This window comes from Cucurbita pepo, chromosome 11 (genome assembly GCF_057944985.1).
Source record: "Cucurbita pepo subsp. pepo isolate OVF chromosome 11, ASM5794498v1, whole genome shotgun sequence".
Taxonomy (NCBI): domain Eukaryota; kingdom Viridiplantae; phylum Streptophyta; class Magnoliopsida; order Cucurbitales; family Cucurbitaceae; genus Cucurbita; species Cucurbita pepo.
In genome coordinates, this window is record NC_141808.1 from 4630166 (window position 1) to 4645480 (window position 15315).

General features: G+C 36.3%; 1 protein-coding gene across 1 annotated transcript; it reads right to left on the bottom strand.

Annotated features, from left to right (window-relative positions):
• Positions 1 to 7353: 7353 nt before the first annotated feature.
• On the bottom strand, positions 7354 to 14275 carry LOC111805889 (disease resistance protein At4g27190). Its single transcript, XM_087128746.1, has 5 exons — positions 14224 to 14275; positions 9882 to 12765; positions 9414 to 9698; positions 8104 to 8820; positions 7354 to 7635 (listed from the first exon to the last, which is right to left on the bottom strand). The coding sequence occupies exons 2-5, from the start codon at positions 12729 to 12731 to the stop codon at positions 7402 to 7404; spliced, it is 4086 nt and encodes a 1361-aa protein (XP_086984872.1). The 5' UTR covers positions 12732 to 12765; positions 14224 to 14275; the 3' UTR covers positions 7354 to 7401.
• Positions 14276 to 15315: the final 1040 nt, after the last annotated feature.

Below are 15315 nucleotides of genomic sequence, written 5' to 3' on the forward strand. Positions count from 1 at the left end.
CTTTGTACCTTAGTGATTGTGGTCAATTTTGGCCACCTCATAACTGCTTCAATCTTAGCGATGTACATTATGAACCCTCTGCTTGACACCACATAACACCTCAAATGTCATCTTAGACAGCCAATACTGGCACTTGGGAGAACTTAGCGTATGATTGATGTGTTCATGACACCACCAAAACCTCACTCAAGTGTCCACTGTCATATCGTCAAAGGCGACTACAATGATAATAGCAAGAAAGTCTCACGAACCTTCGATTTGTCTAAACTTAAACTTACACAAGGCAATGATCAGGTCGAAAGGGCTTATCAGTAAATTCGTCTTCCTCATGACTCTTGAAGGCAGTCCTCGACATGTCCCTCTCTTTGATCCTCATAGGAGGTATCCTGACCTTGTTGAGATCCTTACAGTCCTTACTTCTTCACCAAAAAGGGCTTTGTAATTGCATCTCATTTGGGTAACACAGGTATTCCCTCATGGTGAGACGCCCCGTCACGTAGTTCGCTTGAGTACTAATACTCATCTAAGCTACTACGTACGGGCTCTTTTGGAAATAAGGGATCCTTGTATAAGTTCTCTAAATTCACCTAGGCTAGCTCTTATAGGATCTTTTATGACTGAGCTAGTCACAACTCCTCTCCTAGTGATATTTTATCACTACCTTTTCGAGCATGTGAACCTTTCGAGTTCTTATACAGGATCCTAGGGAACTCTCTGAAAAGTCCTGTTTGGTAGCTAGCCTCCCTCAACTTTAAGGATGCTTCCCCTATGTCCAGTGTTTCCTCTAAGACTTATCATGTCCCTACTAGTCTTACTTGTTTACAAGTCACCATTTCATTGCCCCTCAGGTGGTCTTCAGCAACACGTTGTCTTGGAGTTCTACCTTTGTCTTTGAATGCTTCACAAATATGGCGTCACACTCTTGTGTGTAACTAGAATCCTACTCTTTGCAATCCAGGTGACTTATACGAGGGTAGGTTCTTACTAACACGCATCTGGACTTTCTCTCTCTAGACGATGATAGCGTGGCCATAGCTTGACCTCTTTTCCTGCTATTTTCAACCCCGAGGTTCACTGGAATACCTTGACAATTCTACGTCCTTTACTTTGTGAGCATGCCTGTCCTAACCAAGGGATATATTAGAACTCGGTTTCATGGTCTTAACAACCACGTGTTACATTTGGACTTAGTTCTCTCCACCAAGGTCTAAAGTGACTTGTTATCTATTAGGTGATCCATCAATAGGAATATCCTACACCCCATATCTCATTAGTGGCACAAAGTGCACATCATGCTTTTGGAAGTCCATAACTGAAACTTAGCTCGTGAAGATTCCAACCGACCTTGAAGCCATGACCTCCATTAGCTTCACTCTCAATGTTGGTAAATCTTATTCCTCAACCTCCAACTTAATCAAACTCACTTGTGAAATTGGTTTGCTTGGGGGTGCATAACTCCTATAGGGTCGCCCTTGTCAGTAAGGTCTACCATGTGGTTTGCCCTAAGGCATGTTCTATACTGTCTAGGCCTACAACGTGGTCACAACGGAGGCATGCTTGACATCTAGAATTATGGTCATGGGAGGCTGAGCCATAGGTATACCATCTCTTACTAGACCTTAGAAATTCTGATGTACATCTCTCTACGGGTTGGACGTCATGCAATCTGCAGAGTCACCCCTTTATCTTCCTAAGGCTAGTAAGCTATAACGTGAGCCCTCTCGGCCTCACAATAACTCAAATCTAGCACCGACAGTAATTGAGTGAACATTAACTATAAACACCCTAAGGCGTAACCATAGTTACCATCAAGTTATTACAAACTTACAACATATCATAGCCTACTAAACAGAGTTAGACTACATACCTGGTTGCGGCAAGGCATGTCGTCGAGCTGAGTCACAAAGGTGTACAACTCTCTATCCTAAAAAAAATCTACAAAATCTAAAACCCAATGGCTCCGATACCAATTCGTCACGACTCAACTAAAAATAAAGAATTTAAAAGAAACGAAAGGAAATAAAAGAGGCAAATCCATTAAAGACTTAAAACCAAAGACAGAGAAGTTAGACTCCAACAGATCGAAAAGGGACTGATGCACCAGAACGACCCCTCTGTGTCCGTACAGCTCTTGAACGCTCCTCTACCTCGACCGGCAGCCTACGAACACTTGAAAAAAAAAAAAAAAAGGAAAAATGGGATGAGTATAAAAATTATACTCAGTAAGCCACCTACTTGTAGACTCTCATCGCATCCTAACTTAACAGAATCCCCACGGTTCTGGTCTTAGTCCCTTTGGGGTTCGCCCCTTGGGACTTGCTCTGTGGAGCTCCACTAGTTCTCTGTCCTTTCATTTGGTACTTAAGAGTCCCTTATGCTAAGCTGACTTGACCGGCGTCTCTCTATGAGGCGCTACCTCTGCATGGCTATTTGAGACTACATGGTATCTAGCCTAGGGGTGTGCTGAGTACCTAGCCCATGACAGTCCCATGGGGGGGGGGGGGGGGGGGGGGGGGGCGCGACCCAACCCGTTCTCGTGCAACTAACAGGTTGTACGACGTGGGGGACACATTTCCCATGCGAAACGGCTAGGAGCAGTAAGAAGTGGTCATGAACCTCTAGTTCCCCCCACAAAGCCATAGAGGCCGTTCAGACAACTAGTAGTCTAAGAACACTTCAGGTACTTCTTCGTCGTGGTAATCTGTTAGGTTCCTAGGGGAAGACTGAGTGACTTGTTGCTCCTAACTATAAATCCCTAGGCTTATCATAGTAATGGGTCATGGAACATAACATGCAACCGTCGACTAACATCATCATACATAACTCATGCAAACTAGACACGCATGCGTCACGAGACGATGGCCTCCGTCAAGCACCCGAAACACGGAGTTCGCGCTCAGGGGGCGACGTCATCCCTCGGGCGCTCGGAACGCAGAGTTCACAATTTCGACATGAATTAAACATATGCATACGTATAGCGGAAGCTTAAAACATACCAGCAACACCCAAATAATTCTCCCCAATACACCCATAACAATCGACCTGCCTAATCTCATTCATGGAAAGCAGGCAAATATACTAGCATGCATGCAATCCAAGCAAATCATACAAGTATTTCTTCCTAAATACCAGGTGGTGACTTACTTGGTTGACGTGTGCCCTTTCACTAGTGTTTCTATGCTCGTAAGTTGTTAAAAAATACTGATTTTCCTCAATTAGGTCCCTATTTGCATAAAAAGATCGTTAGAATTGGAATTGGGACAGAAATCGGGCAAACAGAAGTCGAACGGGCCAAAAACTAACCCTCATGCGCTTCCACGCGTCGCCACCACGCGCTGGGAGAAGGTCTACTCGTGAGTTTCACGCGCGAGTACCACGCGCTCTTCCTGCGTAGTCGCGGTCTGGTTCGGGTCGGTTCGCTCGGCGAGTCAATGGGTCGATTTGCTCATGTGGGCCGCGGCTGGTTTAGGTTTGAAGGCAACACGTGTCGTCGTCTCGCTGGAGCTGCGTGGCTCCAACCGACGCTCGACACATGTCCCCTACCTACCCAGCAGCGTATCGCTGCCCACCGTCGACACGTGGCTGCCGAAATTTCTTCTCTCTCCGTTCTTGGACGGTTCTCGAATTTTCGCCTTCAGATCGAGGTTTCAGCCAAACTTATTCACAGACCCTGTGGAGAGTTGTTCCTAGATGAATATATCAAGATTTCAAATCTTGATTCACAAAGGAAAATCGTAGATCTAAGAAAAACGTTCAAGATCTTACGCTGTGGATTTTCTCGATCTCTTGACGAAAAATGTGACTCTGAACGCCAACATCTTCTTCTTCCTTCCAAGAAGAAGTCCTTGCCATTATATCGTGGCTGGCGGCGACTTATGGCAATAGGTTTTCCCTCAACTCTCTCTTCCTCACTTTTCCTCTTTTGTCACACAATTGCTAGAGTTCCATTTGGACCCCTTTAGCGGCTGGAGGGACAAAATTATCTATTTCCCCCTCGGGTGACTTTTAACCTCGTGAAAGTTCTCTATTTATAATCATTTAGAGAATCATATAAATTATAAAAGATATGGAAAGAACAATAAATGGATACAATATATTTACCTATATTTGCTTTACCTATATTAAAAGGACAAAGAATATGGTAAGTCTAATAGAAGTCAAAATAAAAGATCAAATATGATATATATGGTAAACTATAATTAAGGACATGATAAAAATTTCATTTCACTTACTAACGGCTATTAACTACAAAAACTTGGTTAGTTAACTTTACTCGAGGGCAAGAGTAATTGCTACACAATCATTGAACTCTAGTAGGTCTTTCCGACTCCCTGGGAATACTAGTTCCTCCTTCGTAAGGAGGCATATCCTTGATGTATACTAAAATCACATAGACTAAAAATTTCATTCTTCACCGTGATTTTGTAAGTGAGAATATTTGCTAAAACCACCACATTCTTGAAAAATGGTTTAGAAGATGGGGTTTAACAACATTGATAATATATAATCTAGGTAGGAAGATTTGACAACCAGTAGCATCCTTCTATTGTATATTGTGAGGCAAATTGAATTTGGCAGGTGTAGACATCGCTATACGCTAGAATGAAGCATATACAATAAAAGGCAAGATAAAAGGGTTTGAAATGGGCATACGATCATGGACAACACACCATAGACAAGCATGAGTGTGACATCCCCTCCACTTAATTGGTCGATGTCCCTATAAACCAACTCTGCTCGAACTCAACATTGTGAACAATGATTGACTTCGACTCTTTTCCACTTTTCAAGGAACTCGTGCACATCTCTTTTGGCTTGCCGACTCGTAGCGTCCTTTTAAGTTGGGATCTCTTAAACTTCTTTTTTTTTACAATATTCTTCATCATGACGAGAGATATGTTACCTTAGCTGCGTCTGGATCAGAGTGAATATTCATCCATGAAGTCGATTGAATCTTGTATGATCTCTTCCCTACCATCTAAATGACTTCGTGTAGTCCTTCAAAATATTTACTAGTCAATGATCATTGTTGCCTCGAAATCATAATTGTTCTAGTCTCATTTTGATCGGAACTTGTTCCTAATTTGAAATTCTAGTTGGCTTGTGTTTCAAATCGACCAATTTCTTCATTTGTTTTGATGCTTTTTGTAAGCACGAGCTACCTCGGAGAGTTTTCTCCACTCTTCTGGTGGTAACTGGTTAAACATTTCAATCCAAAAGTTCAAGTGAATCTTCCATCACGATCATTAATTACAATAGTGAACATTGTTGGGAGGGAGTTCCACATTAGCTAATTAAGAGGATGATCATGGGTTTATAAGTAACGAATACATCTCTATTGGTATGTGGCCTTTTGGGGAAGCCAAAAGTAAAGCCATGAGAGCTTATGCTCAAAGTGGACAATATCATACATACCATTGTGGTGGATCGTGATTCCTAACATTCGAGCTAGGAACAACCTCTATTTCAAGACTTCATATTGAATGGCCCAACGAAATTTGAATGGCCTAACTGAATAAATGAAAGTGACGTTTCCTAAATAGTTGTTAGAACCAAGTATAGACATTACAAGTTTATTGTGATATCGTTTGCGTTGACTAATGCGCTATCTATTTCCAATGGGTCTAATGAATATTGTGTTTAAAGAGTTTTTGATAACATTTCGTGATTGTATTCATTGACGATATTTTAGTCTATTCCAAAATAGACGAGGAGCATGAGGATCACAATAGAAGTGTATTGACAAGCCTAAAGACAAATAGGTTGTATGCTAAGTTCTCCAAATGTGAGTTTTGGCTTGCAAGGGACCTTCCTGAACATGTGGTTTCGTCATCCGGTGTCTCCATAAACCTCGCAAAGATAGAAGTAGTAACTAAGTAGCCTCTCTCAACCACCATTACTAAGGTGCACAGTGTCACAATCGCACTATTTTGACAATAAAACAACAATTGTGTGACACTTGTTCTAACCTAGTGAACAAGTAGCCTTGGGAAAATCAAGGTTTTGACATGTCATGGGCATGTGACCACATACAACATGCCCTAGACAAACATGACCGTGACATCCTCTCCTACCTAATTAGTTAACATCCCTATCAATTGATGATGCTCGAATTCCGCAATGTAGATTGCGGTTGATTTCAGGTCTTCGATATGGGCAGCTTGTCTCCTCTATAGGGAGATTTTTCTAGGATTGTAGGACCTTATGTTACTCACATGGATTACTTAATCTTTTTTTTATACAAGATCATAATCTGTTCTAGTATAAGTTCGATGTGAACTTGATCTCTAGCTTGAAACTCAAGGGGACGACGCTTCCTTTCCACCTAGTTCATGTGTTAGAAGCTTTTTCTAGATAGGCTCGAGTAATAATGATACTTGAATAGTTATCTCTATCCCTAATGATACTTGTTAGAATCCCCCACAACTTCACGATGTGTTTGAAGAAGAATTGAAAAGTCAATTTAGCTTAACATTGTTTAGATGGGTACAACGGTGGCATACTTCGAGAACCAATCTATAATGATCAAGATGACTTCATGATCTCCTACCTTCGGAATCTATCTTCTTCTCCAATCTATCCTTTTTCCTTTTTACGATTTTTCTGTCACAATTTAGTGCAACTTATTTTAGTTTGAATTAGTTATAGAATATATAATATTCGTAATCTTGAAGAATATATTAGTTAGGAAATATATCTTAGATATTCGTAATCCGTTAAATTTGAATAGTAGTATATTTTATTCTATTATCAGGATTTAGTTAGTTTATATTTTCTTTGTAGATATTATTTAGTATCTTGTATCCTATTTAAAGGTTGTGAATATCAATGAAGATTGAACATTCGATCCCAATTCTTTTTCTCATTCTTAAATCTGTATTCTTTCGTTGAGTAATAATATTTTCATATCTATGCACACTTTTGAGTGGTAGATATTGCGTCATTTTCTCCCTTCTTTCTGAGAACAGATCGGAGAAAAACTTATCGGTTTGCCTCCTTAAATGACGTTTCTTCTTCACAATAAGATCAGATTTTCTTTTTCTTTTTATGTAATGTTGAAAGAAACCATGTGGAAGAGTACTCTCTAATAGAAATATATTCATTCCACATATGCTCATATCAATAAATATATATATGAAGTAACTAAAATTTTAAAAACTACAAAAGCTAATTTTCAAAAACTTATTTTTGTTCTTAAAATTTGACTAAGAAATTTGAAAACTGAAGTGGGATTACCATTACATTCCATAACAAAAATAAAAATAAAAAATAAAAAAAATAATGATTCTTTTATTCAAACAGACCTTAATTATTGAAGTTATATTATTTTATTAAAAAAAAAAAAAAAAAAAAAAAAGAAAAAACCAGAAATAGGAACATTATCCAAGCATTCATTAGGAATCACTTTGAGATACCCTCACGAGCAATTGTTGTAAGTTGGGCCAAGTGTTCCATCATTTGATTTTGACCCACCACAAGAGCTTGCAATTGAGCTCTTATCTCAATTAACTCAGCTTCAACATTATCTTGCACTGTCGTCGTTATTTCTTCTTTTCTCGTGGATGTCTCCTCCTTCAACACATCTGCTTCTCTTCTTTCTATCTTCCCTCTCTGGGTGGATTCATCATCTTCAACCTATTATTATTATTGGAACCATGAATCCAAATCAATCACCCCTATTCGACTACTTTAATAATGAACAGTCGTGATGTCAAAAAGAAGGGAAAGATTTGACATATGTTGATATTAAAGAGATCAAGAGACTGTTAGGAACCACGACTCTCCACAATTATATGATATTATCAACTTTGAGCATAAGCGCTCAAGGTTTTGTTTTTGGTTTACCCAAAAGGCCTTATATCAACGAGGGAGGGGAAGAAAAAAGAATCCACATAAGCTAAACGAGGATAGAGACATCTCCTTCCTTTTTAAAATATTGTTGTTGTGGTTGTTTAATGTGTTTTTTATAATTTGAAATGTGGTTGAACATTTTCACTATTATAGATAACTAAATAAGTTTGATATCAATCCTGCATGATCCTTTTGAGTCGGCATATCAGAAAAAGGACACTAAACTGTATAAGAATTAGAGAATGTAAATACCTTTTCAAGAGCGGAGGAGAGCGTTGAACTTTCTGAAGTTCCTTCCATCAACTTGAATGATTTGCAATGGCGTACATCTAGCAATGTCAATGATGGGCAATCCAAAGTATATTTCCCTGGATAAAACCTCTTAAACTCGAACAAATTCCAAAGAGACAACGATGTCAACCCACTCAACACGAACGACGCATCTTCATATTCATCTCCATCTCCTTCAGCTCCTCCTTTTGCAACAATTTCCTCAACTCCACAGAACTGTATTTTAAGCTCTTCAAGTTGAAAGAGATCCTTAGCTATGGATACTGGGAAGATATTCAAAAGGCTTTGACAATGAATTGTATGCACAAGTTGCAGAGATGGATAGCTTAAGAATCTTTGTGGGTCTGTACTCCATATGTGCTTTAGTTTAGGTAGACGAAGCAGCTTCAACTCTTTCAAATGGTTTGCTGCAATGGCTGCTACTTGTTTTCCATTGATAACAGGCACTTTCACTTCAAATATCTCCACTACGGAACTACAATCTGTAACGTTTAATCGCTCGAGATTTGTCAGTCTGTTGAGCATGTAATTCGGAAAGACCGTCTCCAGTTTTTTGCAATGTCTAATGTCCACTTTTTTTAACTTTGTGAAGGATCCTGAAGTAGCTTCCTTGTCCCATAATGTCTCCAAAGCATCCATGCGAGAGACTACAAGGGACTCCAGGCTCGGAAAAACATTCTGCATTCAGCATTTGTCTCAATCATATTCTATCCATTGAAGGCTCTGATTGTTTAACACTAATATAACCATGTATTCCTTCTATAGAATATTGATATGGCATGATTATAAAAATATTAGATGATTAGTTGAAATACAATTTTGGTCTTTCCTATGGTTCACATGCTTTCAATAAATCTTAAATTTAGTCATTGTACTTTCAACAAAATTTGTAAAGACACGACTGTTTTTAAGATTCACTGAAAGTATATAGACTAAACTAATACATATGAAAGTACATGGACTAAAATGAAATGAAAACCAATCTGCATGAACCAAAACGCTATTTCAACCTAGATGATTTGGCATATCTTAGCAAAAGTTGGTACAAACATAATAAGTTTACTGAACTAACTGCGTCCGATCACTTGTATTTACCATTTGTTCATTATCTTATGCTAAAGAAAACGATGTTATATCTAATATGAATGTTGTATTAGCATTTTGTTGCTCATGTTGACAATAGAAACTAAATATAGATGCATAACTAATTGAAATCTTTGGAAGAAGAACAATATGCTCAAAAATTTAGAAACTAAATTTAAGAAATGTACCTGGTTCTGCAAAATCGATTTGGAAGGGTGATTGTTGTCCAGATCTTTATCTTCTGAAATGATTATAGCTTGCATCATCTTACAGTTGTTTATTTCAAGGCGTTCAAGATTCACAAGGCTCTGTGCTACAGTGATTGTCATTAAATACTTTATTGAAGCACAATCCACCACACTCAGAGAAGTTAGATTTTTAACGCCAGAAAAGCTAGAAGGAACTTGATCCTGCCATATCTTTCCCGCATTCAAAGCGTGTAATTTTAATGTTTCCAATTTGGGGAAGGAAACCTGCAAGACATTCAACAAGTTAAACAAAACAGCTTTTAACAATTTGTTTCTCAATAAAGAATTAAGAGAATGAGTATGAGAAACATCCATCCAGAAGCAAACACGAATCGAACTGTCTTAAAATGTTCAAAATGTCCTGACACGATAATTGGTGAGTTATCAGAAGATTGGAACATTGCGTACCTGGTGGTTGAGAAGTGGATGAAAACCAGTCTTAATGGCAGAAATTATTTGATCTGAATCCCGTTTAGTTGAAGGCACTGCTAAGCTATCATAACTGTAGAAACTCATAAGCTCCGGCAGATGTTGGAGAATCAGAGAACGCAATTCAGGGAACTCAATCTTGTTCTTCTCATCCCACTTATCACCATTGATTTGCATTTGTGTCTCAATGCCTTTGGAAACTATTGTTTCCATGGCTCGACATTCACTAATTTCCAGCTTTTGAAGATGTATAAGGCCTCTACCCATGAAAGATGGGAAAACAAATTTCAATCTGTTACAGCTTTCAACTTTCACTATTTTCAAGTTTCGGAAGGACATTTGTGGAAGTCTTCCACGACAAATGCTTCCAAGTTCATCTAAATTTTTCAGAAACAAGGACTCCAACAATGGAAAGGCACTGTGTAGATGCTGCATACCATCTGAGTTGACAACACTCACAATCTCAGAATTGTTTTTGACACGCAAACACTTCAATTTCGGAAAGCCCTTATGGTCTAAACTATATAGAATATCCCTCGCACTCGCACTTCCTAATTCATCTAGATATAGATTTTCAGTATTCTCTAGTAGTGCTTGAATTGCATCCTCTCTCTGAATGCCTCTCTCAAGCTTGAGTTTTAGAGTCTTTGAAGTTTCAAACTTTCCAGACCAATCCCATCCATCTCCAATTAGTATTCTATAACCACTCAAGTTCCCGAAAACCGAGGCGTTCGGTAGCAGGGTGGGATTTGGAATGTGTACATGTAGAGTGGTCAACCGTGGCAGGTAGTTTAATTCAGAAATCCTTGCATTAATATTTCCCTCATTCATATGTCCTACATTCCAATGTTTAAAACTATTGTCCATGTACAATTCAGACAATCCTGTCAACTTGGATAACAGGTTAGCAGGGATCACCTTGAGTTTGAAACAATTGGACAAGTTCAAAACCTTCAAATTGGTCAATTCCCCGATTACTCTAGGGAGTGCAATAATATCAGATGCTCTCAAGCTAAGAATTTCAAGCTTTTTCAATTCACCAACTATAGACATGTCAGGCAAAACACAATCATCTAGACATAATGTGTGAAGGTTTACCAGTTGGTCGATTGATGATGGAAGTTGCTGAATACATAAGCTAGTCAAGTCCAAAACTCTTAGTTCCTGCATACCTGCAAAAAACTTTTCAGGTAAACGTAGGGATGTTCTTTTCCCCACCAATAATAGGAACCTAAGCTGTGGACAGATAAACTCTGGGAGTTCAGAGTGATCACTGCATCCTAATGAGATTGCAGTGTAATCTTTGAACTCGTCCATTGGAGGCCACAGACTCTCTCCAGCACCATGTCTTACCAAATACTTGGACTTCATTTTAGACGCAATCAAAATTGCGGTATCTCGAACTATATCGTGCATTTTCACGAAATCGCTATCAACCCCATCAAGCAACAAGTAAGAAGTCTTGAGTTCATCAACCAAAGAAAGTATTCTCCATTTTGCTGCTGCTAGAGAATTCATTCCATTTAATAACCCCAAACCCATGGCATACATCAACAAGTATTTGATGTTAATCTGATAATCTTGTGGAAATAAGCTACATAGTAAGAATAATGACCTGGCTTCGTCTCTGTTTAGAGATTTATAACTCAATTTCAATGAAGAATATGCCTCTTTGTTCACCCCGTAGTTATTGGGTTGGCTAGGAAACTTCAATTCATGCAGGGCGTCGTTCCAAATTGGCCGCCCTTTACCTTTCAAGGCTTGTGCAACAGTGGCAAGAGCAAGCGGCAATCCTGCACATTCATCTGCCAATTCAGTAGCAACAGCTTCCATTTCAGGATCAGAATCGTTAGAAGATTCAACAAAATCACATGCCATCTTGTTGAAAAAATTCCTTGCTTCCTTTTTTGCCAGAACATCGATCTTGATATTTTTCTGAGTACCAAAATCACCGAAATACAAATCATCCTTTCTAGAAGTCACAAGAATCTTGCATCCCTTGTGATGGCTAGAAATTCCAACGTCTTCCAGATCAAGCTTAGCCCAGACATCATCCAAAATCACTAACACCTTCTTCTCCATCTCTAATCTTCGACGTAGTCTATCGGCTCTCACTCGATCCTTTTCCTCCTCAAATTTCAACCCTAACTGATCGGCAATCTCCCCCTGTATTCTCTTGACATTTGGAATCTGCGTTACAGTCGTCATTGCTAAAGCATCGAAAAGCTTTCCCTCGATGACTAATCTTGCAATTTCTTCAACTAGAGTTGTTTTCCCCACTCCCCCCATCCCGTGAACCACAATCACGCTCGCATTAGCATCAGCAAGCGCTTCAATTATCTCCTTCAGAATCAGAACCCTGGATTCAAAGGCTTCGAACTTCTTACTATTGTTTAGCATCATAATCCCCTGTGGAGGTATACGATACGCAACCCTCTCGAATCTCCCCTCTTCGATAGTCTTAACAACCTCCATAGCCATCTTCGTGGCTCTTCTACTAAATCGATGTCGCGATAGCATATTCCACCATCGAAGACTTCGGCCGTTCGCTTCATTGAAAAACCTATCGACTTCATCACTAAATTTTTTAGTAATGCTCAACCATTCGACAACCATACCTTCGATTTCATCTCCATTGCTTTTGGCAGAATCGACAGCGTGTTGAACAAAATCTCTGGTTTCTACCAGCTTCTTTCGCTGATCACTGAGATTATTCACATTGCTTCTAAAGTGGACCAAATAATCCAGCTGCCGGAAAACTGGATCCACGGTGCAGTTGGTGATTTTTTCCCCGATTGGACCAACAATGGCGGCAGAACAAATCTCCATTTTTCCTTCTTCTTCGTCGTCGTCTTCCTCGGCTCTGCAGAGAAATGCGTGAGAATTGAGAAGACGCAGTTCATCGTAGCGTTGTTAGCGTTCACGCTATCAATCAAGCGCGGAAATTTTGAATTTGACCATTAAAATATCACAACACAACAAGGTAAACGTACCTACGTGTCTATCTCCAAATAATAATAATAATAATAATAAAATAAATAATAAAATAAATATCTTTTTACTGTAATTCACCTTCTTACACATAAAAATTAATTAATTTTTTTTTTAATATTTTTATTTTACATTTACATTTTTATAACTTTCTCGAATCTAATATACTTTATTGTCGAATTAAAATCAAAACACCAAATATCGAGTTATTTATAAATATTATTAGTTACTGACTATAATATAATAAATATTTAAGTTAAAACTTTCTTTTAAGGTAAAAAACGTTATAATATTAAAAAAAGAAAAATTTAAATCTTTTGTTGGTAACTATTATATATTTTTTTTTTTTTTATTGTAAACATTATATTACAATTTTTATTGACATTTTTTTAATAAGAACTATATTATAAAATTATGTTTTTTTTTTAAATCATGTAATAACTCGATCCCCATAAATTTTTGTAAATTTCGTGGAGATAGAGAATGAAAGACTGTGTGATTTTTTATGTCTACACACATTTCTGTCCGAGTGTTTATAATTATTTATAATAATTTTTTCGAAAATACATTTTCATATTTCAAATATCATGATTTTCAATAAAATATAAAATTCCTCAAAATTTAAAAAAAAAAAAAAAAAAAAATCAAACAAGAAATAGTCTTGAAAATTTGAAATACATTTTTTTATAAAAAAAAAAAAAAAAAAAAAAAAAAAAAAAAAAAACTTTTAAATACATTTTTAAAAAATTAAAAAAAATTAAAAAAAAAATGCAATATTTTATCCATTAATTAATAAATAAATAAATTCCAAGCAAGCGATAGTAATGGTGGCGGCTAAATGAGTTGACTCTCAAGTCTTTCAACCCTTTCCCCTACAGGCCACTTCAAATTATGACAACCACTACCTCTTTTTTTTTTTTTTTCTTTTTTTTTTCTTTAATTCAATTAAATGGATTAATTAAACTCATATTCATATCGTTACATAAATACAAGACTTAAATACTTAAATATCGTCTAATTTTATTTTTATAAAGAATAATATTATTAGATTAAAAATTCAAACGACTTATTAAAAAAAATAGTCAATTTTTTGTTAGATTCAACCTTTCGAGCATAATTTTAATTACAATTTAATCGTAATATTATTATGATGTTGTAATGATAAAATAACTTTAATTTTTAAAATGCTAAAAAAAAAAAAAAAAAAAAAATCCAAACTCTAAATTATTATTCGAAAATTTACCAAACTACCCTTTTACTAATATTTTATTTTTCTATGGAATATCACAAGAAAATATATAATAATAAATAATAGAAAAATTAGGCATACCTTAATTTTGAGATATGATAGCTTCCTTCTCTCTCCTCTTTTTGGACTCTGTCTCTCTCTAAAAAGAATAAAAAAAATAGAAGGCCATAATAATCATAAGCTTAGCTCTATTTATAGAGAGAGAAAGGCACAAAGGAAATTTCAAAGAAATTAATAATTTAATTAGGGTTCTTGTTGTTCAAGAAAAATTAAATCTAGATTGTTTGGGACTCGTCAAATTTGAACCATTCTCCCTCAACAATTGATATTGCATTTTATTTTTAAATACATTAAATTAAATTAAATAATATGTGGCGTACCCGATCTTTTCTTTAGTTAAGTTTCTGTGGAATATTCGAGTTTCAATTTAGTCCCGTGTTGAAATTTTTAAATTATATTTATGACGCGTTTCTAATAATTTGTGGAGATTGACAATTTTGAGAAATATAATAATAATATTAAGATATTTTAAATAATTAATTATGGTTAATTAATTTATTTTTATTGAATATGATTATTTTTAATAATTAAATTGAAGAATTAATTATACGTTATATTTTAAAAATTCAACGTAAAATACAATTATTTTAATTTATTATCATTTTTCCTTTGTTTTTTTTCTCTCAAATTGATAATAAAAATAAATAAATAAAGAAATAATGAAAAAGGAAACTACGAACTACATGCAAAACACAAATAATTGAACAAAGAGAAATAAGCTTAAAAAAATTATAAAATAAAAAGAATCAATATGGAATGCAATCGTCGGTTCTCAAATTTTGATTTTCGTTGACAAACATATTTAATATCTAAATATTATAGTAATTTTAAACTTTTAATTTATATTTGGATAGGATGTTCATGGAGTAGAACGGGATGAATTTCTCGCCTTTGGCTCCACTCCCGTTTCATTCACGTCGCCACGAAATTTTCATTTTTTAAATTTAAAATATCTAACGTACACGAAGACGAGATGACATGTTATGATTTTGAAATTTAAAAAATGGACTTCAAAACTTTCACGAAACCAACTCTTCAATTATTGATTTAATATGGCAAATAAGAATAATATTGCTTGAAGTCTATTTATATATTATATGATTCTAACGTACA

Excerpts from the sequence above, each read along its gene's own strand:
- LOC111805889 (XM_087128746.1), bottom strand. The coding sequence starts at position 12,731 with ATGGAGATTTGTTCTGCCGCCATTGTTGGTCCAATCGGGGAAAAAATC. Across the intron at positions 9,699-9,881 it reads ATCCACTTCTCAACCACCAG|GTTTCCTTCCCCAAATTGGA; the intron begins GTACGCAATGTT and ends AATGTCTTGCAG. Across the intron at positions 8,821-9,413 it reads AATCGATTTTGCAGAACCAG|AATGTTTTTCCGAGCCTGGA; the intron begins GTACATTTCTTA and ends TGCTGAATGCAG.